The 23,586-nt window shown below is 44.1% G+C and overlaps 1 protein-coding gene across 4 annotated transcripts in view; it reads left to right on the plus strand.

Moving 5' to 3' along the window:
- ARHGAP9 (Rho GTPase activating protein 9) overlaps positions 1–23,586 on the plus strand; it is a 217,399-nt gene that overhangs the window by 112,210 nt on the left and 81,603 nt on the right. For all 4 annotated transcript variants that reach the window (XM_073576826.1, XM_073576825.1, XM_073576827.1 and 1 more), the window contains 2 exons: positions 9,892–10,116; positions 15,180–15,251. In XM_073576826.1, coding sequence (XP_073432927.1) covers positions 9,892–10,116; positions 15,180–15,251 — 297 coding nt within the window. The remainder of the gene's footprint in view (positions 1–9,891; positions 10,117–15,179; positions 15,252–23,586) is intronic.

A 23,586-nucleotide genomic window follows, 5' to 3' on the forward strand; every position in this document is an offset into this window, starting at 1 on the left:
CTGTGGACAGAGTGATGTTTGAGATGTCCAAAAGTGTTGAGTGCCAAGGGTGGCAGTATACCACCGAACTTATTGTACCCCTTTGAGAGGGGCCGGGACTTTGTATTGTTTGAAGATGCATGGGAAGTTGATGAAGTGTGCGGTGGCTCAAAGGAGGAGGTGGCACTCCCTAAGGTCGATAGTCCAGAGTTCTGGGTGACCGGGAGAAAGTGTGGGTCTGACCAACTCGGGGACTTAGCTGGGGTGACCAAATGTGAAACTGTGGGAAACGGGGTACCTCCAGGAAAGGGGTCTGACACCTGGTTGAGTGGGGACTTGCTGTTCCAGGATGACAGGGTGAGTGGGGGTGACTCCAATTCAGACTGACTCGAACGAAAGGGAAAAAGTGCGTTGTAAGGAGGTCACTTTGTCTCAGACAAACCCCAGCACAGAGGGAGTTGGTGATGGGCTGGAATTAAAACAGACCTGTAGTAGACCCGCAGAGACCATAGAGGCGGATGCTGGGACAAGTGGAGCTCTGAAGAGGCAGAGTATGGGTGGGCAAGAGATCCCATCTGAAAATCTGTTTAAAGAGACTGTAAAAGAGCATGTTGAACGAGAAAGGGTCCTAAGACAAGCACCTGGGCACAGAGTGGATGAGCTGGAGAAGGAAGTCTTTGAACTCAGAGGTCACCTGTCAGCATGTCAAACTATGAACAACGCTATAGTGAAAGATGTGGAGGTGCTCAGAGAGGCACAAGAGAAGCATCAGCAGGAGCTTCTCCAGAGAGAGGCTAAGCGTCGCTGCCTGACAGAGGAGCGGGATAAAGTTCTCCAAGAACTCAAGATAGAGAAGGAGGCTAATGCCCAGCTTCAGAAACACATGGTTGACCAGGAAACCGAACTGTCGCGCTCTCTCGGTCTGATTGCAATGAAGGAGAGTGAACTGGAGAGGCTGACCATAGATGGGGCCTCCACGGAGGAAGAAATCCAGCAGGGGAATTGCCATGCAGACGACCACACAAGGGAGTTTGACGTCTTGGAGGGCTGCACTGTCTCTCGGGACGAGGAGATCCAACAGTATGTCCAAGAAGGGGAGACTTCACTTTTCAAGAGTATAATAGAGGTACCCGAAGACATGCGAGAAGCCTGTGCCATTGAGGATGTGCATGAGGCCTTTAAAAAGGCGGTAGAAGCTTGTAGTGTGCAATGGGCACCAGAGACGAACCAGTTGGTGATACTGTCAACTAGGGAAGTCACAGTGAAGCGGGTGGCTGTCCTGAGGCATATGCATCTGCAATGCCTCCGCACAAAGCAGATGATCCTGTTGCGGAATAAGGAAGCCGCTCGAAGTCTAGAGCGTGCAAGGAAAGTTCAAAGTCAGCGGGGCATTGCAGAAGACATCATTCAAGGTCTGGTGAGGAAAGTCATCAGAAGGTTTTGTAAAGTGATGTAGGAGATGGTGAATAGGTCTGATGTGATGAGTGTGAGGATTCCGGCTGATGACGAAGCCCAGGACGTGGGTGAAGATGGGATGGTTCCATTCCTCGTTGGATCCATGGAGAGCCTTGGGAATATCCGGTGCTCCTGGAGTATCGCGTGGCATACCTGAAAGAAGTACAGCAGCTAAGACTTGAGAGGGAGCAAATCAACAGAGAGCTGCAGAAAATGGAAGAAGATGGCTGCCAACGTCAGCTTGTGGTATGGAGAGACAAAGAGTGTTCTGAAGCAAAGGGGGTTAGAGGTGGTGACTCCTCTGTTATCTCAGGGCTGAGTAACATAAGCACAAGACCCGGTAGCAGACATAGTGACAAAGAGCCAGACTTAGATCAGCCAGTAGGCTCGACTGGACAGTGGACTCATAACTGTGGGAGGCGGCCGTGGAAAAAAGGGTCGCGTGAAAAGGCACACTTGGAAAGTGGGTTGACTAAAAAGGGTCTGGTGACGCAGACAGATGGTGACTCAAGGACTGAAGCCCAAGGCCGACATACTGACAGCTGGGGGCGGGGGTGGCCTAACAAAGATGTGATGATGAATGACGGCCAAAACTGACTGAGACACTTCTCTCGATGTGGAGGGCAAGGTGACATAGGTGCCCTGTGTCGAGACCCTCGGTTTAGGACAAGTGTTCAAACCCCACAGGTTTGAACAGAGGGGGGGAATATGTGGTGTGACTGGTGGTCGCATGGTTAATGGGAGGTATATGCCACAGGGGTGGATGTTCCCTGTGATGCAACCCGGAGTATTTTGTCTTTAGTACGCGTGAGCACTAATGTCATTTAGTGCACTGGGTCCGGGTTGCGGGTAGCTATGAGAGATGGGAGGGTCTGGCTACCCATATTACCTCACCTCTGGGTGAGGGTTTTGACTGTACCCGTTTTCCTTCAGGACCTGCCGTGAGGTCATGACCATGTCCAGGTGGGACACTACAGAGTAGTCTGTGTGCAGAGGACGGAGAAGCCCTCCTGTGTGTATGGCTCAAGTCAGAGCCTCCGGGCTGGACATTGCCCTGGCCTGTGTGTGCAGAGGGCCTGATGGAACAAAGCCCTGCTAAGGACTGTTTATGTTGCTTTCGTCTGCTGTGAAAGCTGGATACCTTGTTTTGTTGCTGTGAGGTTTATGGAGCAAATAAACCGAATATACTCGTTTTAACGCTGAGTGTGCCAGTGTTTTATATCCAAGACCGGAAACGTGAGAAATCCCCGTCCACAGACAGTGTGGAACCTTACAGTGTCTATGTAAGTGTGTGTGTCTATGTATGTGTGTATATGTGTATGTATGTATGTGTATGTGTGTTGTGAGGCATAGACGGGGACGCTGTATGTGCTCCTCAGGCGACGCATGGTGGTGTAATGGTGATAGTGAGACAGTGACCGGCATTGTTGTAAATGACCGATATGTGTCACAGAGGAAGTCTGCGCTGTAAGCCCGAAATGTTGTTGCTCTGGGACTTGTAGTTTCACAAGTGTTTTATTTAGTTTTCTAGGGGGGCTTACAGGGTTAGTCGGAGAGCAGGGCGGGACTGACTAACCAAACATACAATGCCCACGTGTGGGGGTGGCTACAACTACATAGTGTGACCATGGTTTGGGTCACAGGGGCGGAGTGTATGGACCTGAATGGTCTGTGTTCTAAGGTCCTGAAAGGTCTATGTGTTAGAAGGTCTCAGGAGGGGACAGACTTCCTGAATAGCACAGGGTGAGACCATGGACTTGCAGAGTCTGTGACAGCACTGCATTGGAGACACTACCATCCGTCTGAGGATCTGGAACTGTCAGGTGGCCTGGTGAGCAGGGCATTGTCCAGGACGGTAATCCCAGTTCGGCAGCTTTCCTGGGAACCAGGGCTGACAAGAGGTCAGTGTGAGGAGCAGGAACTCCAGGAAGGTAACTCCAGATAAAAGGGGTTTCTATGAACTGTGCAGTCACCCACGGTAACTGGACGAAGTGAGGTCCAGCGTGATTAGCGACTGCGAACTAATGTCGTGTAATGCTGTCCGAGTAGAGACATTGATACGGCGCAGGGACACCACTGGGAACTAGTCAGAGGAGGACTGTCGGGTGTAGTGTCTGTCTAATGAAGGTAGTCGTGTATTATGTACTAAATGTTACAGTGGTTTGAGTGGATAATAAGCCGCATGGACTGTTTAATGGAGAAATCGTTCCTGTTTGACTGAATCCCGTGGCCAAGCGAGTGTCCACCAACACGTGCAGTAAGTGCTGTCTTACAGTGTGTGTATGTATGTCCATGTATGTATGAGTGTGTCTGTGTGTATGTGTGTGTATCTATGTATGTATGTTTATGTGTGTGTCTATGTATGGGTGTGTAAGTGAGTGTGAGTGTGTGTGTATCTGTCTATATATTTACAGTATGTACACACACACAGCACTCTGATTAATTGTGATAGAAGTGGATCAATAACATTTCTCTGATATGGAACTGAAATGTTGCCACATGGGCTAATAAAGAGTCCACTGCTTAAAGGGGTTGTCTCCCACCACCTTGTCTTAAAGTAAATGTTCAGCGCTGATAAAATGATAAAGCCTATACTCAACCCCCATATGTGGACGTCGGGCACTCACACCATCCTCATTGAGTCGGTTTCTAACCATTTGTGCAGACACATGCACATTTGTGGCCTGCTGGAGGTCATTTTGCAGGGCTCTGGCAGTGCTCCTCCTGTTCCTCCTTGCACAAAGGCTGAGGTAGCGGTGCTGCTGCTGGGTGTTGCCCTCCTACAGCCCCCTCCACATCTCCTGGTGTACTGGGCTGTCTCCTGGTAGCGCCTCCAGCCTTTGGACACTACGCTGACAGACACAGCAAACCTTCTTAACACAGCTCGCATTGATGTGCCATCCTGGATGAGCTGCACTACCTGAGCCACTTGTGTGGGTTGTAGAGTCTGTCTCATGCTATCACGAGTGTGAAAACACAACCAACATTCAAAAGTGACCAAAACATCAGCCAGAAAGCATTGGTACTGAGATGTGGTCTCTGGTCCCCACCTGCAGAACCACTCCTTTATTGAGGGTGTCTTGATAATTGCCAATAATTTCCATCTGCTGTCCAGTCTATTTGCACAACAGCATGTGAAATTGATTGTCAATCAGTGTTGCTTCCCAAGTGGACAGTTTGATTTAACAGAAGTTTGATTTACTTGGAGTTATATTCTTTTGTTTAAGTGTTCCCCTTAGTTTTTTGAGCAGTGTGTGTGTGTGTGTGTGTATGTGTGTGTGTGTGTATATATATATATATATATATATATATATATATATATACACACACACTAGCTGAAGAGCCCGGCGCTGCCCGGGCATAGTAACTACATACATACGGACATACATACATACATACATACATAGTAACCAACTGTGGTTAGTTATAACAAATTATAATGATTATATTGCACATAAAAACCGTGCATCTAATCCTATCCTGTGTGATACTGACTGCTGAGCCGTGTATCTAATCCTATTTTGTGTGATACTGTCTGCTGAGCCGGGTATCTAATACTATTCTGTGCGATACTGTGTGCTGAGCTGCGTATCTATTCCTATCCTGTGTGATACTGTCTGCTGAGCCGTGTATCTATTCCTATCCTGTGTGATACTGCCTGCTGACCCATGTGTCTAATCCTCTCCTGTGTGATACTGACTGCTGAGCTGTGTATCTAATCCTATCCTGTGTGATAGTGACTGCTGAGCCATGTATCTAATCCTATCCTGTGTGATACTGACTGCTGAGCCGTGTATCTAATCCTATCCTGTGTGATACTGGGCTCCCCCTGCAGTCTGTGTCAGAGGGTGGTCTGGTTGGCACGGTAATAAACTGTGTTATTTCCAGCTTTACAGAAGGACGATGGCACCATAAAAATGATAAGAATAATAGGCCTCAGTTACCACAACTGTCTACAAAGAAAACTGTTGCTGATAGCAACCAATCACAGCTCATTTTTCATCTTTTAAACAGCTCTGAGACAGCGTGGCGAGTTTTGAGTGGCGACTTTTGTGTTTCGACTTTTATGTGGCGAGGTTGGTGTATGTGTGGTGAAATGTGTGCTGAGGGTGGTATATGTGTTGACGCACGTGGTAGTGTGTGGCGCATTTTGTGTGTGTGTTCATATCCCCGTGTGTGGTGAGTATCCCATGTCAGGGCCTCACCTTAGCAACTGTACGATATATACTCTTTGGCGACATCACTCTCATTCTTTAAGTCCCCCTTGTTCACATCTGGCAGCTGTCTATTTGCCTCCAACACTTTTCCTTTCACTTTTTCTCCATTATGTAGATAGGTGCAAAATTGTTTGGTGAATTGGAGTGCGTGGGGTTAAAATGTCGCCTCACCACATAGCCTATGACGCTCTCGGGGTCCACACGTGTGATTGTGCAAAATTTTATGGCTGTAGCTACGACGGTGCAGATGCCAATACATACATACACTTTTTCCCCATTATGTAGATAGGGGCAAAATTGTTTGGTGAATTGGAACGTGCAGGGTTAAAATTTTGCGTCACAACATAGCCTATGACGCTCTCGGGGTCCAGACGTGTGACTGACAAATTTTGTGGCTGTAGCTGCGACGGTGCGGATGCCAATCTCGGACATACACACATACATACCCACATTGAGCTATATATATATATATATATATATATATATATATATATATAGGAAAACCCATTTAAATGGATTATGCCAAGTAATTCCCTATCCCGAGAACTTTGTAGCCGCTGGGGTTCGACCGCTGGGACCCCGACGATCCCGAAAGAATCGGCGCTCTAAAGAAGTGGTCAATCATGCGCCCTGCATAATGTATATATAAGAGGGTGCACTATTGTCAAACCGCAATATCTAGTGGAGTGTAATACCTTGCCTGTAAACAATGAGACCAAAAATACAAGAGAGAAAGACTGGACTAATAATCATAGAATCATAGAATCATAGAATCGTAGAGTTGGAAGGGACCTCCTGGGCCATCTGGTCCAACCCCCTGCTCAAAGCAGGATTCGCTAAATCATCCCAGTCAGATGTCTGTCCAGCCTCTGTTTGAAGACTTCCATTGAAGGAGAACTCACCACTTCTCGTGGCAGCCTGTTCCACTCATTGATCACTCTAACTGTCAAAAAGTTTTTTCTAATATCTAATCTGTGTCTCTTCCCATTCAGTTTCATCCCATTGCTTCTAGTCTTTCCTTGTGCAAATGAGAATAAAGTTGATCCTTCTACAATGTGACAGCCCTTTAGATATTTGTAGACAGCTATTAAGTCTCCTCTCAGTCTTCTCTTTTGCAAACTAAACATTCCTAAATCCTGCAACCTTTCTTCATAAGACAGGGTTTGCAGACCGGTCACCATTCTGGTCGCTCTTTTCTGAACTTGCTCCAGTTTGTTGATGTCTTTTTTAAAATGTGGTGCCCAAAACTGGACACAATATTCCAGATGAGGTCTGACCAAAGAGGAGTAGAGGGAAATAATGACTTCACGTGATCTAGACTGTATGCTTCTGTTAATACATCCTAGAATTGCATTTGCCTTTTTTGCTGCTGCATCACACTGTTGACTCATATTCAGTCTGTGATCTATTAGTATACCCAAGTCTTTTTCACATGTGCTGTCACTTAGCCCTATTCCTCCCATTCTATATATGCTTTTTTCATTTTTATTGCCCAGATGTAGTACTTTGCATTTCTCCCTGTTAAAAACCATTCTGTTAGTTGCTGCCCACTTCTCCAGTTTATTTAAATCTTTTTGAATCCTCTCTCTCTCTTCTCTAGTATTAGCTATCCCTCCTAGCTTTGTGTCATCAGCAAATTTAATCAGTTTACCCTCAATTCCTTCATCTAAATCATTGATAAAGATGTTGAACAATACAGGGCCCAGGACAGAGCCCTGTGGTACCCCACTTGAGACATTCTTCCAACTGGATGTGCAGCCATTTACGACCACTCTTTGGGTCCGATCACTAAGCCAGTTATGAATCCACCTAACAGTTGCCTTGTCCATTCCATACTTAGTCATTTTTTCAATAAGGATTGTATGAGAGACTTTGTCAAATGCTTTGCTGAAGTCAAGATATACTATATCTACAGCATTTCCTTGATCCACCCAATCAGTGATACCGTCATAGAAGGAAATTAAGTTAGTCTGACATGACTTATTAGTTAGAAACCCATGCTGACTCTGTTTAATCACTTCATTCTTATCCAGGTATTGACATACATGTTGTTTAATAATTTGTTCAAAGATCTTTCCTGGTATAGAAGTCAGACTCACCGGCCTATAGTTGCCTGGGTCCACCTTCTTCCCCTTTTTGAAGATAGGAACAACATTTGCTCTTCTCCAGTCTTCTGGCACTTCTCCTGTTCTCCAAGAATTTTCAAAGATTATGGAGAGGGGTTCAAAAATTTCTTCTGCTATCTCCTTCAGTACTCTGGGGTGTAATTCATCTGGACCTGGAGACTTGAATTCATTTAGGTTAGCTAAGTGTTTCCTCACTATCTTTCTGTTTATAGATATCCTGGATTCTTCTATTCCCTTAATAGGACAGTGAATAACAGTTGATGTTGCATTTCCTTTCTGAGAGAAAACAGATGCAAAATAGGAATTTAAAAGTTCAGCCTTCTCAACATCCTGTCTTACCATTTCATCATTTTCATCCTGTAAAAATCCTATAGCATCTTTGACTTTTCTTTTACTTTTGACATATCCCCAAAATCCTTTATTATTGCTTTTGACATCTCTTGCAAGCCTCAGTTCATTTTCAGCTTTAGCTAATCTGATTTGTGCCCTGCAGGTTCTGCAGACAGCATTATATTCTTCTTTAGATATGCCTCCCTCTTTCCATTTTATAAACATTTTTTTCTTCCTGGTATGCACATCCATACATAAAAAATGCAAAAACCTTTATTTCACAATGGACATGAATAAGGTTAAAAACATTTAAAATGCATACATGAACCAATAACCCAGCACCTCCAAAACGCCCCACGGACACTATATCCCACCCATAAAGGGCAATAAAGAAACCCCTGCACTGCGGTGGCATTCACACATGGCTCTTCAAATAACGCCTTTAAGAAGAGTGTTGGAGGGCATAACAAAGTATAGCAAAATCCACTGATCGGGTGGGGGGAGTGGTATAGTATGTGGACTGGTGGGGTTTGTGTGGCAGGGCTGCTTTTTTGTCCCAGTTTGGCCCTGAAAGAGAGGGTCTGCAGTTGGAAGGGATAATCAAGTGTGTTGAAAGCAGAGGCCAGGTCTTGAAGCGGAGTATAGGAATATAGCTAGCCTTAGGCCTCTTTCACACATCAGTTTTTTGCCGTCAGGCGCGATCCGGCTTTTTTTTGTAAAACCGGATCCGGCAAAATGCAATGCCGGATCCAGTTTTTCCCCATTGACTTGCATTAGCGCCGGATCGCGCCGGATGGCATTGCGTTTCATCCGTTTTTTGCCGGATCCGGCTACTTGTCTCATTCCGGCGTCTGGAAAAAACGGCTACTGTAACGTTTTTTGTCTCCGGCGAAAAAGCCGGAAGCGCCGGATCCGGCGCTTCCAGCTTTTTGCTACAATGAAAGTCTATGGGCGCCGAATGCGCCGGATCCAGAAAAAGACGGATCCAGCCACCGGATCCGTTTTTTTAAGTCTGCGCATGCTCAGATCCAATTGGCCAGCCCCCAGGAAACAGATATAACCTGCTAGACGGATCCAGCAAAAAAACGGATCCGTTTCTACAGTTCTCCAAAATTTATGCCGGATCCGTTTTTTCTAAAAATAGCCGGATCCTGCCTGACGGCAAAAAACTGATGTGTGAAAGTAGCCTTAGTGGTCAGTAAGTCCTTAGTGATTATGGTTAGAGCAGTTTTAGTGGAGTGGTGAACATGGAAGCCATATTGTAGGTTATCAAAGAGTGAGTTGAGGTCGGAGGAAAATTCAATGTGGATGTGCTATTCGAGGAGTTTGTAGGTGAAGGAGATTGGAACAATTATTCCAAAGTCATGGCCAACAGAGGTGGGGTTACAAAAACAGCCAGGTGCAGCTGGGCTATGCTGTTTGAGAAACTACAGAATTATGGAAACAGAGTAGCTCTCCGCGCTCAGCTGTTTTTGTAACTACACCTCTGGTGGCCATGACCAAAAGTATTTATTCCCATCTCGGCCATAGAAAGTGCAAATAGGAATAACCCTTTTAAGTTTCACAATCACACAATCCAAGTATTTCCATAGGTAACATGATGAATTAGAATTCTGCTATATGAAAGCTTTCCGAAGGGGAATATGACCTACATACGGATAGAACATTTACTACATATGATACTATACATTGCCTATGTTAACTTTAGCACATTCTCTGTCTCGCAGTCTGTCTGTCCATGTGACTTTTGTACTATATATTGTCATGTTTTCTACTCCGCTTAGGCTAGTTTGGCTAACACAATGCAGGATACTACACCAGTTTACTGCAACCTGGAGGAGATGAAACTGAGTAAAGGGGCTCCTCCTAGCCCTACGTGTTCTCCTGTCCACATTGTGGAGAACTGGGAATATCATGTCGACCCTATTACAGGCAGAAATTTCTTCATCAATATAGAGACCAGAGAAAAGACATGGAAGCCACCGAGGAGGTCTAAGACTCCAGGACGGGTGAGTGCATTTCCTATGCTGTTTTTATTAGCAAACTTATAACTAGTATCTGACATGCTGGCGCCATCAAAGCTTGGGAAAGGTTAGAGCCAAATGTAACCTTTTTAGCTAGCGATGTAATTGATGTTATGTTTTGGGTTTGCAGCAAGCACATATACACTGTGGCAATGTTATATCTAGTAAAAAAAAAATATAGACAATATCTATTCTACTTTTGTTTGAGGTGACTTCTTCTCCAGTCTCTTATTTACTGTACTTCGGGACAGATTAATGAAGACTGGCAATTTTCACGCTAGTCTTGATGAGGGCATATGCTGGAGTCAGACTCTCCTAATTCATTAAGAGGTGTGCAGAAGTCATGGGGACTCCCCATAGTCCTCCCAATAGTATAATGCAACCTCCATAGTCCTCCATATAGTATAATGCACTCCCCACAGTATAATGCTCCCTCCATAGTCCTCCATATAGTATAATGCACTCCATAGTCCTCCATACAATATAATGCTTTCTCCATAGTCCTCTATATAATACAATGCACCCTGCATAGTCCTCCATATATAATGCACAGCCCATAGTCCTAAATATAATATAATGCAGAGTCCATATTCCTCCATATAGTATAAAGGATCACATAGTCCTCCATATGATAATGCATCCTTCATATAGTATAAAGCATTTCCATATATTGTGCACAGCCCATTGTCCTCCATATTAGTATAATACAAAATCCATACTCTTAATATAATATAATGTACAGCCCATAGGCCTTCATATAATATTATGCACAGCTAATAGTCCTCCATATAGTATAATGCACAGCCCATATCCTTCATATAATATAATGCACAGCTCATAGTCATCCATATAGTATACTGCACAGCCCATATTCTTCATATAATATAGTGCACAGCCCATATTCTTCATATAATTGTTCAGAGAGACTTAAAGGGGAAAATTAGGATTGCCCGTGAAGCATTCAGAATTAAATTGGAAAATAAATTGTCACATAACAACTCCAGAGAAGTGTGGGCTGGAATGAAGCTTTTGACTGGGTTTAAGGCAAGGTCAGATCAGGGGGGTGGGGGGCTGATCATGGCTAATGAAATGAATGTTTTTTTCAACAGATTCAACAATAAATGTGCCATGTCAACAGAGGAGAGGGCCGGGGAGAGACGAGCAATATCAACTGGGGGGAGGAAGTCGGAGTCTTTCTTGATCTCCGAAAATGATGTGAGGGAACAGTTTAGTAAGCTGGTCATGGGTAAAGCAGCAGGGCCTGATGGTATCTGTCCACGTGTCCTCAGAGTGTGTGCGAATCAGTTGTGCACTGTCTTCCAGCACCTGTTTAACTGGAGCTTACAATCACAGAGAGTACCAGTTCTATGGAAGACTTCTTGCCTGGTGCCGGTTCCCAAGACTACCTTCCCGAGCTCCCATAATGACTATAGACCGGTGGCCTTAACATCGCATGTGATGAAGTCCTTGGAGAGAATTGTACTTGCCTACTTGTGTCCGAGGGTGTCTGCTTTTACGGACCCCCTTCAGTTTGCGTATCGGCAGAGTCTGGGGGTGGACGATGCTGTAGCGTATCTACTACAAACAGTACATTCCTTTTTGGACAATGATAGAACCACTGTGCGTGCCATGTTCTTCGATTTCTCCAGTGCATTCAACACCTTACAGCCACTATTATTACGTAAAAAGCTGGTTGAAATGGCGGTTGATGAGGGACTAGTGAATTGGATCATTGATTATCTGTCGGACAGGCCACAGTTTGTGAGGTTGGGGGCGGCCGTATCGGATAGTGTGCGGAGTAGTGTTGGAGCCCCTCAGGGAACGGTGCTGTCGCCATTCCTTTTTACGTTATACACAGCTGATTTTCAGTATAAATCAGACCTTTGTCACCTTCAGAAGTACTCTGATGACTCAGTGATAGTCGGAGGTATTGAGAGAGACCGGGGGGAGGAGGAATACAGAAGGGTGGTTTTGGACTTTGTTGACTGGTGCCAGGCTAACCATTTAGAACTCAACGTAAAGAAAACCAGGGAGCTGGTGTTGAGTTATGGAAGGTGCATGAAGGATTGCTTACCTATCACTATTGATGGTCAGGATGTGGAGATGGTGGAGAATTTCAAATATTTGGGGGTTCACCTGGACAGCAAGCTTGATTGGAGGTGCCATATGGAGAAGGTTTGCAAGAAAGGGATGAGTAGACTTTACTTCCTAAGGAAGTTAAGGTCGTTTAATGTGTGTAGCAAAATGCTTGAAATGTTCTACCAATCCATTGTGGCGAGTGCAATCTTTGATGCAATTATATGCTGGGGTAGTAGTGTGCGCACAGCTGACGCGAATAAGCTGAATAAACTTATCAAGAAGGCTAGTGCGGCGGTGGGTCTACAACTCAGGACTTTCGAGGAGGTATTAGAGGATAGAATTACTAAGAAATGCAAGGCTATAATGAGCAACAATACACACCCGCTCTATGAACTGTTTGCGAAGCAAAAGAGCACATTCAGCAAGCGTCTACTCCAACTAATGTGTAAAAAGGAAAGATATAGAAAATCGTTTGTTCCGACAGCTGTGGGGATGTTTAACAAATGTATAAGTGTAAAGCATCCCAAGACTAAATGAAGTTCAAAGTGTATGGGGGGGAATTGGTGAGTTACAAGTACCAGTCTATCCGCATCTGCTGTCCATATAGACTTATTTTGTAAAGTGTGTATTGTTCTTGTAATGTTCTTGATCTTTGATCTTTGTTCTGCTGCTGTAATACTGTAATTTCCTCCGGGATCAATAAAGTTTATCTAATCTAATCTAATCTAATCTAATATAGTGCACAGCCCATAGTCCTCCATATAGTATAATGCACCTCATAGTCATCCATGTAGTAGTATGTCCACTGGCACCGTGTACTGATTTAAAAAAAAATAACCATTATACTCACCTTCCCTCCAGTTCCCCGCAGCACTGCATCCTCTTCTGAAGCTGGCAGCTGACTTCAAGATGCAAGCGACGGGATTGCATGATATCACTGCCATGTGCCCTCAGTCACATGCGCGCCTATATCAGTTGCTGGCCTCTGTCTGGTATTTGTGCTGATACACTTTAACTGGATGTGTGTCCTAGGATGCACATCCAGCCAGAGTATTTGCTGGCATTGGCAGGCCCCTCACACGCTGGGTAGCAACTGCTGAGACCGCAGTGGTTACGCCCCTGCTCACTCGTAACAACAGCGTCAACATTACTGCAGCTGCACTGCTGCAGAAGACGAATGCCGATTGTTTTTTAATTTTATATGGGGACCTGAATTGATTAAACTGGAGCTGTCCAGTGGTGGAGAACCCCTTTTAGAACTTTAACTTTAAATCTGATAGAAATGTTATTATACAGTGGGGAAAAAAAGTATTTAGTCAGTCAGCAATAGTGCAAGTTCCACCACTTAAAAAGATGAGAGGCGTCTGTAATTTACATCATAGGTAGACCTCAACTATGGGAGACAAACCGAGAAAAAAAAATCCAGAAAATCACATTGTCTGTTTTTTTTTTCATTTTATTTGCATATTATGGTGGAAAATAAGTATTTGGTCAGAAACAAAATTTCATCTCAATACTTTGTGATATATCCTTTGTTGGCAATGACAGAGGTCAAACGTTTTCTGTAAGTCTTCACAAGGTTGCCACACACTGTTGTTGGTATGTTGGCCCATTCCTCCATGCAGATCTCCTCTAGAGCAGTGATGTTTTTGGCTTTTCGCTTGGCAACACGGACTTTCAACTCCCTCCAAAGGTTTTCTATAGGGTTGAGATCTGGAGACTGGCTAGGCCACTCCAGGACCTTGAAATGCTTCTTACGAAGCCACTCCTTCGTTGCCCTGGCGGTGTGCTTTGGATCATTGTCATGTTGAAAGACCCAGCCACGTTTCATCTTCAATGCCCTTGCTGATGGAAGGAGGTTTGCACTCAAAATCTCACGATACATGGCCCCATTCATTCTTTCATGTACCCGGATCAGTCGTCCTGGCCCCTTTGCAGAGAAACATCCCCAAAGCATGATGTTTCCACCACCATGCTTTACAGTAGGTATGGTGTTTGATGGATGCAACTCAGTATTCTTTTTCCTCCAAACACGACAAGTTGTGTTTCTACCAAACAGTTCCAGTTTGGTTTCATCAGACCATAGGACATTCTCCCAAAACTCCTCTGGATCATCCAAATGCTCTCTAGCAAACTTCAGACGGGCCCGGACATGTACAGGCTTAAGCAGTGGGACACGTCTGGCACTGCAGGATCTGAGTCCATGGTGGCGTAGTGTGTTACTTATGGTAGGCCTTGTTACATTGGTCCCAGCTCTCTGCAGTTCATTCACTAGGTCCCCCCGCGTGGTTCTGGGATTTTTGCTCACCGTTCTTGTGATCATTCTGACCCCACGGGGTGGGATTTTGCGTGGAGCACCAGATCGAGGGAGATTATCAGTGGTCTTGTATGTCTTCCATTTTCTAATTATTGCTCCCACAGTTGATTTCTTCACTCCAAGCTGGTTGGCTATTGCAGATTCAGTCTTCCCAGCCTGGTGCAGGGCTACAATTTTGTTTCTGGTGTCCTTTGACAGCTCTTTGGTCTTCACCATAGTGGAGTTTGGAGTCAGACTGTTTGAGGGTGTGCACAGGTGTCTTTTTATACTGATAACAAGTTTAAACAGGTGCCATTACTACAGGTAATGAGTGGAGGAAAGAGGAGACTCTTAAAGAAGAAGTTACAGGTCTGTGAGAGCCAGAAATCTTGATTGCTTGTTTCTGACCAAATACTTATTTTCCACCATAATATGCAAATAAAATGAAAAAAAAACAGACAATGTGATTTTCTGGATTTTTTTTTCTCAGTTTGTCTCCCATAGTTGAGGTCTACCTATGATGTAAATTACAGACGCCTCTCATCTTTTTAAGTGGTGGAACTTGCACTATTGCTGACTGACTAAATACTTTTTTTCCCCACTGTATATCTTCCATTTATGATAAGACTAACGATATGTGATTATTACATTTCTGTTTCCTCTACATACACAGGCCGTCACACCCACCACCGATTTTGAATCAGCTGAAGAAAGTGATAATCCCTCATCCAAAGTACAGTCAGAGGTAATGATCAATTAGCATGGTATTTTCAGAATTATGTAACTTTTTGTTCAGTTGTTCATATGCCCTCAAGACTCCCTCGCTATAATGGTAGGGTGATGGATAAGGTAATGCTCGTACTTGTGACGCCACCTTTGCAGCCATTGGAGCTGTGGCAGTGAACACTAACATTGGACCAAGAGAAGGTAAATATATCTGTGTTGTTTTTTTCTAATACCTGATCAATATTCGAAAACCTCTTTAAGGCTAAGTTCACACGAAGTTACCGCGAGAATTCCGTAATTCCATTCCGCGGGAAAAATCGCATTTTAAATTCCCGCGGAAAAACTAGCGATTTGTAAGCGTAATTAGCTTGCAGAATGCTAACGTTTTCCAAGCAATCTGGAGCATCGCTTGGAGAAATGATTGACAGGTTGGTCACACTCGTCAAACACAGTGTTTGGCAAGTGTGACCAACTTTTTACTACTGATGCTGCCTATGCGATAGGATGTAAAAAATAATTAAAAAAATAAAAAATATTGTTATTCTCACCTTCCGGCGTCCCGCACAGCCTTCCCGCCTCTCTCCACGCTCCCAGCATCTTCCGGTCCCAGTAATCCTTTGCGAGAATGACCGCGAGACGTCGCGCTCCCAAAGCACGAATGCAAATCTAGCTTCATCACATGACGCATGCCCTTGAGAGAGAATGTGCGCCAAAGTGGATTTAGAAGCCCAGTGTGCCAAACTGGCTCTTAAAAGGCCGAAGCGCCAAAGTGATTCTTAAAGGGCCGACGCACCAAAATGAGTCTTAAAAGAGCGGCACGCTAAATCGAAAGCTGAGTGACCCCAGGCTCCAAATCGGAGGCTGATTGACCCCGGCCTACAAATCGGACCCAGGGTGGCCCCGCCCACCAAATCGGACTATGAAGGGCCCTGCTCACCAAATCAGACCCTGAGGGGCCCCGCCCACTAAATTGGACCCAGAGTGGCCCCGCCCACCAAATTGGACCCAGAGTGGCCCCGCGCATCAAATTGGACCCAGAGTGGCCCCGCCCACCAAATTGGACCCAGAGTGGCTCTGCCCACCAAATCAGACTCTGAGGGGCCACACCCACAAAATCAAACCCTGAGGGGCTCTGGCCACCAAATCGGACCCTGAGGGGCTCCGCCCACCAAATTGGACCCTGGGGGGCCCCACCCACCAAATCAGACACTGTGGGGCCCCGCCCACCAAATCGGACTTTGAGGGGCCCCGCCCACCAAATCGGACCCAGAGTGGCCCCGCCCACCAAATCGGACCCAGAGGGGCCCCGCCCACCAAATCGGACCCAGAGTGGCCCTGCCCCCCAAACCGGACCCTGAGGAGCCCCACCCACCAAATTGGAGCCAGAGGGGCTCCGCCCAGAAAATCACACCCTAAGGGGCCCCACCCACAAAATCAAACCCTGAGGGGCTCCAACCACAAAATCAGACCCTGACGGATCCTGTCCACCAATTCAAGCCCTGAGGAGCCCAGGCCACCGAATCGGATCCTGAGGGGCCCCACCCACCAAGTCTGACCCTGAAGGGCCCCACAGGCCAAAGTGGCCCCTGAGAGGCATCCACAGTTAACACGGATCCTGAGTTGAAAGTCTTGCAGGGGCAGCAGGCAAGTCTCTCTTAAAGGTGCAGCCCGGGCACCATTTCAAAGCACTATCTGTACTTCCTTCAGGAAATACACATCTAGTTTTCCTTGTTCTTTCACTGATTCAGTGTCTATAACATGACGTATTTATAAATGAAATAGGCTCATTCGCAGATGAATAGGAACGTTAGACGTTGGATGATGCCTCATTTACTTACAGAAAACTACTCCAAAAATATTGCAATGACTGAATTGTATTTGAAGAAACCTTAACCATTAGATAGTGGAGTTATAATTCCAGGATTGATAAAAGCAGTCAAATAGATTTATAATGATAACCTGGAAGGAACCTAACAAAGAAGCAGCACATTTAAAATGTTTCTTTGTGCATATTGTAGGTATGTCCTAAACATGCCGGCTAGATTGTACTGCAAAGACAAGAATCCATTAGAATACTTAGGCTTTCCAAATTATCACAGTTAAAAAAGGGCACAGGTATATCCAGACCAAACATGATTTAAAAAAAAAAAAAAAAAAAAAAATAATATATATATATATATATATATATATATATATATACGGAATATACAGCGGGGGAAATAAGTATTGAACAGTCACCAATTCTCAAAGTAGATATGTCTCTAAGGTCACATGCAAGTCTCTCGCATGAAAACCTGGCATTGCTGCCGGCACTCGGACCGGAGCGTGCGACTGCATAGAAATACATAGAAATACAACTAATTCTCCAAAAAGAAAGCAAGTGGATTTTTTATTTGAAAACAATATATCCTCTGGGTCTTAAAGAGCAATTTTCCTAGAGCTGTTTTTTTATAGAGTACAATTGTGTTATTTTTTTTAATGATTTTTCATGATTTTTTATGTGTTTTTGACATGCTTATAAGAAGACATTTTTCCTCCAGCCGTCCTCTGGTTGTGTTTTTTGTGGGGGTATTCTGATCTTTGGGCCTGCCCCTAACACTCCCTGTATAGGGAGTGGAGTAATGAAGTCAGTTAGCCCGGCAGTTTCAGGTGCTCCTCCTCTGGGGGTCCACTCTTGGTAGTATATATCAAAAGTTTTTTCATTTTTTTCATCATATCTTTTCTCACCATCCCCCTCCCCCCTTTTCCCTCCCCCCTTTCTATCAACATTTTGGCTCCAAAAAGTCCAAAAATATTTTTTCTAATTATTGTCCAAAGAAACCTATTCTCAAAACAACATAAAAAGTTCATTTAATGTACACAAACTTTGACTTGGTAGTATCACTGAGTTGGGAAAATGCGGTTAGGAACTAAGCCTGAATCATGTCATTTGGAATTTAAGGCAATGGTATTGGATATTCAAGTCATATAATATCATTGTGTAAAACATGCTTATTTACATTTTTTGCCCAGTAATTTTGCTTTGGGCTATCCTTGTACTTGCAGCAAGCATTGGAGGCGGTTCTTTGCGTTTTAAGAACGCCTCCTTTGTTTATCTATGGACTATGTGATATGAACGCTCTCCTGGCGGCTTCCGTGAGTAGACATCATGTCTCCATGGTGATCTTATGCCTCAGGAGCTGGACATGCGTTCCATGTACAGGATGTGCGGTCCATAGACGGGAAGTGCGTCACATGCTGAGTGGGCGTGGCTTGTGTGGCGCGGCACTCGGTTTCATTATTTAAACCACTTCGGTGGGGATATTCACATGGCAGCGATCTACTAATATATATTCCCCTGTTGAGTCCTATAAGGACGAAACGCGTCGTGAGACGCTACATATGACTGAGGCATAAATAATTACTACCTTTGTTCAAGGAGGCTCTCTGCTGTATGGCGCTAATGCATGAGATTCCTCTACATATGGGTGAGATCTGACTGTGTTGCTTATGAACATGCAATAAAGTATATATGCCCATTGCGTAAGTTGTTACACTCTATTATTATCATCATTACCTCTGAGAATGAATAACCTTTAAGAAAGAAGGAATTTTCTTTGTTATGATTCCATTGGTTGAAATGTATCTCAGGAAAGGTTTATAGTATTTGCCTCTTTCATTGCTGCTATAGGTTAACGTGATACAGGTCTGAGTTTTGCGGCCTCTAATGGATGTTAAATAAGGGGTGCATAGAGTTGTTGTGTTGAATTGGTGGTACATGGAGTGAGTTTGATAAACACCACCTCTCTAATACATTATGACAACTCTAATGACTTGCAACACAAAATTTTTTTTTTGCAACCAGAAAAATTTTTCTGTAAACTATAACCACATTTGTTCCATTTTTCCATGTGACATCTGTTAAAATGCATGCTTGATCATGATATAATCTATTATAACGTGACACTTGTGAAAAAAGATATATAAACTTTGATTACGATACAGTTTATTACAGGGTGTAAATCATTACCCTTGCATGTGTTGTGATTATTCATAATCTTGTTGGGAGGCCGCTGACTAAATATAGAGCAGACCTTTTTAGTGAGTTCTTATCAATTGTGTGTCCTTCACCTTTTGGCCTGAAGTTTGGTTTTTGTTCACCCTGTTTGTCCATTTTTTATGAATTTTAATAACCATTAAAGGTTAAGTTTTAGATTTATCCATGCACTGGTTTCAATTCTCTGGAACAAAATATTTGACCACAGATATCAAGGTATCATTTTATTGAACTTTCTATTATCTGCGTGCCTATGTAGATGGCTTAAATTTTTGCTACCTCTTCTGAGAGCAGAATAATGTGAGGGCAAAGACTTTGATTCTAGCAATGTGTCACTCAAGACTACAGCAGGCAGCTCAGTAGGTGACACATTGCTGGAATCAGTCTCTGTCTCTGCATTTAGCTGCTCTCATATTGGGATAGGATCCTGGAGATGGTAATACCTATTTAACCCCTTAACAACAGCTGATACGTCTTTTAACGGCAGCAGTTAAGGGTACTTAAACCACATCGCCACTTTTTAATGGCGCTGAGGAATAAGGGTATAGCGCTGCCCCAGAGTCGGAATTTCTCTGGGGTCTCGGCTACACCCCAGAGAACATGATTGGGGTCGGTTTTTACCGACCCTGGTGTTGCGTTGCCATTATTAACGGTATAACGGCGACCGTTTGATTCTCCATTTAATTTCTCTCTCCACTGATGTGATTGCACATTAGACCCCGGGCCACCGGCGTCTTCTTCCGTGAAAAAATGGCGGGCGCATATGCGCGCAGTGCACCCGCCGAGATCTGCTGGCCGGAACCTGGCAACAATAGGATATTTTTCCTATTGGTTCATTTTGATCACTGTGATAGACCCTATCACAGTGATCAAAATAAAAAAAATAGTAAATCAAACCCCCCTTTATCACCCCCTTAGTTAGATAAAAATAATAAAATAAAAAAATGTATTTATTTCCATTTTCCCATTGGGGTTAGAGTTGGGCTAAAGTGAGTTGGGCTAAAGCTAGGGTTAGGGTTGGGCTAAAGTTAGGATTAGGGTTGGGGCTAAAGGTAGGGTTAGGGTTGGGGCTAGCGTTGGGATTATGATTAGGGTTGGGATTAGGGTTAGGGGTGTGTTAGGGTTATGTTTGTGGTTAGGGTTATGGTTGGGATTAGGGGTGTGTTGGGGTTAGGATTGGAGTTAGAATTGGGGGGTTTCCACTGTTTAGGTACATCAGGTGGTCTCCAAACGCGACATGGCACCACCATTGATTCCAGCCAATTTTGCATTTAAAAAGTCAAACTGTGCTCCCTCCCATCTGAACCCTGCCATGCGCCCAAACAGTGGCTTTCCCCCACATACCGGGTATCGGAGTACTCAGGAGAAACTGAACAACAAATTTTGTGGTCCATTTTCTCCTGATACCCTTGTGAAAATAAAACAAATTGGTTCCAAATTAAATTTTTTGTGAAAAAAGTAAAATGTTCATTTTTTCCTTCCACATTGCTTTAGTTCTCGTGATGCACCTTTTTTGCCAAAATTCTGTCTTGTACAAAAAATAATAAACGCAAGTCATATCAAAGAAATTTTACCACTATCATGAAGTACAATATGTCACGAAAAACAATCTCAGAATCAGTGGGATCGATTGAAGCGGTCCAAAGCTGTAACCTCATAAACTGACAGTGGTCAAAATTGTAAAAATTGGCCCGGTCATTAAGTAGCAAATTGGCTCTGTCACTAAGGGGTTAAGCATAAAATATGTAGATATGGTATCTCTATAACAGTAATGGCCTTTACAATGCAGTAAAAGGAGTTGTCCAGTGAAACAGGTTATGACTTACAAACAGGTTAGGTCATAGCTCAGTGGGTGTCCGACCTCTGGCACCTGTACCGAATAGCAGATTGGGAATTTTTATCATTGATGGAGAACTATTCCCGCTAAAAATGGCACAGCAGGTTAAACACCCAACTGCTGCTCCATGCATTCTCCATGGGGTTGATGGAAAAAGTCAAGTGCAGTCCCACAGAAGAGCATGGGCAATGCCACCCCATTCTAAGGGGAAAGAAAGCTCCCCATTCTGCCAATTGATGCAGGGCCCGACGGTCAGATCCCCACGAATCAACAAGTTCTCCTTTCCAGTGGACAGGTGACATTTTGTTTTTAGCAGGTAACCCCTTTAACATGTGAATGTAGCATATGTTTCTAATGTAAGTCAACTTTAGGGATGAAGAGATTTTCAATTCTCTATACATTTATTGCTTCTAATGGGTCTGTGTAAATTCACAAATTTGCTCTAAAAAAGGAAGACTCATTATTGTTCACTTTATCTTTATTTTAACAAAGAGGCTGTGCCGGTGATTTTTTGGGCAGTTACTAATGTATAAGTATTACAGATTCTCGTCCTTTGTGAAGTGCCACTCGCTCTTTAGTGAGGTCTTTTCTCAGAATAGACGGACAATCATGTGACCTCCAGCTTCCACCAATTGAAAATCACTGAGTGTGGGGATAGCGGTTTTTCATTTGGAGGAGACTGATGGACAGGTCTGGTCACATGCTCCTCCATCAGCACCCACTTTAAGGACATGAGCGCTGCGCAGTCTGTGAGAAAGGCGGCACTAACATTTGCCGGAGGAGAACATGTCATACTTATATTTAAGTGCCACCGGGTCATGTCCCCAAGACATTTGTTAAAATAAAGATAAAGTGGACAATCCCTTTAAGCATATTAAAAAAGGCAAAAGTCTAATTCAATCAAGACATGAGATATTCTTGTTCTCAGTAATCTGACTGTCTCGTACAGCTTTTCCATTTTCATCCTATTTCTTCCTGATTCTACCTCTCAGTCATTCTCGCCCTCCCCTTTCTTTTCAACGCGGACACTACAGCTGCTCCTATTTCACTACTTCCTTGTTACACTGAGGACATGGACCAGGTGGTGCAAAGGCAGAAATCACAAGGGAATCCCGAAAATGAAGCATATCCCGATGTATTTTGGGACACGAGTCCTGGATATGTAAGTCCCCATGAAGGAACACCTAATCTGTTTGATGTCAATATCTTCTGTCTGTCTCCCTCCTGACTGATCAGCCTGCTCTCTGTCACACTTGTCACTTTTCCAATAATTACAAATAGTTGACAATATCATAAATCTGAAAAGTCTTTTCAAAATTAGCCGTACACTGTAGTGATGGCCATTCCGGCTCCTGTTACTCAGCTGGATCATTTGGCTCAGCTCAGAAGCAAAAAACACCTCTATCGGTTCCCAAATGGCTCTCTATCTAATACCACTACTCATCGTAGCAGGTAGTGTGCAGCCCTGAAGGCAAGGGATACCTTGCACACTGGTAGTGGAGATTTCATTAAAAAGGAGAGGTGGACCACCTTTACTTTCAAGTGCCCATTGTTGGATTTACCAGCTCCCAGTGGACCACCTTATCTCACGCTCATCACATCATGTTTGCACTGGACGGACTTTCCATTGCTTCAACCTGTGCAGCTTAAAAAGGTAAAGGGCCACTTCTATCTCCAAAGCTGGTAGAATTGTGCATTATTATGAGCTATTGGGCTGCAAAGGGCTCCATATACTGCAGCGATATTGCTGCAATGTCCAGACAAATTTATTTAAAGTTCATAAACCGCTCCAGATGGCAAAACAAAAACACAGCCTTTTCTGGCACAAAGTGAAAGCAAACTGAAAATAAGCAGTTCATATAGTACTGTGGGTCTGCCGGCTCAGGACAGTGCCTTTAGCAACACACACTGGAGGTCTCCACACCTCCAGCCACAGACACTGAATGAGACACTCGGTCTCCAATTTATCTGGCAAACCATGCTCCTGGGGAGTTGGGATATGTGAGCAGTCATTCCCACCCATCTCTTATAACTGCTCGTAAAACCCGGCCCTGGAATGGCCTGATAACTCTCTCAGCACTATATGTGCTGGAGCATGCATCCATCTCACATCACCTCCGCTACTACCCGTGATGACACATTTCTCCCCTCAAGGACTCGTCCGGCGGCCATCTTACAAAGTATATTTATATATTCATATATATGTACTGTGTGTATATAAATATATATATGCAGTGGGAGGTGAGGTTTGCAAAGATATATACATGCCATTTCTGAATTACATTTTGAACTGAGGAAAGGGCAACGTGAAAAGTCTTTGCTATCTTCTTATAACGTTCTCCTGCTTTGTGGGCCTCCACCATTTTCATTTTCAGAATGATAGGCAGCTGCTTAGAAGAACCCATGGCTGCTGGTTTCTGGCACAAGGTTAGAGGAGGCTGGATTTTATAAAGCTGGGACATTTGTATCACCTGGACTTTC

This window comes from Dendrobates tinctorius, unplaced genomic scaffold (genome assembly GCF_039654945.1).
Source record: "Dendrobates tinctorius isolate UK_male_01 unplaced genomic scaffold, ASM3965494v1 ptg000051l, whole genome shotgun sequence".
NCBI classification, from domain to species: Eukaryota; Metazoa; Chordata; class Amphibia; order Anura; family Dendrobatidae; genus Dendrobates; species Dendrobates tinctorius.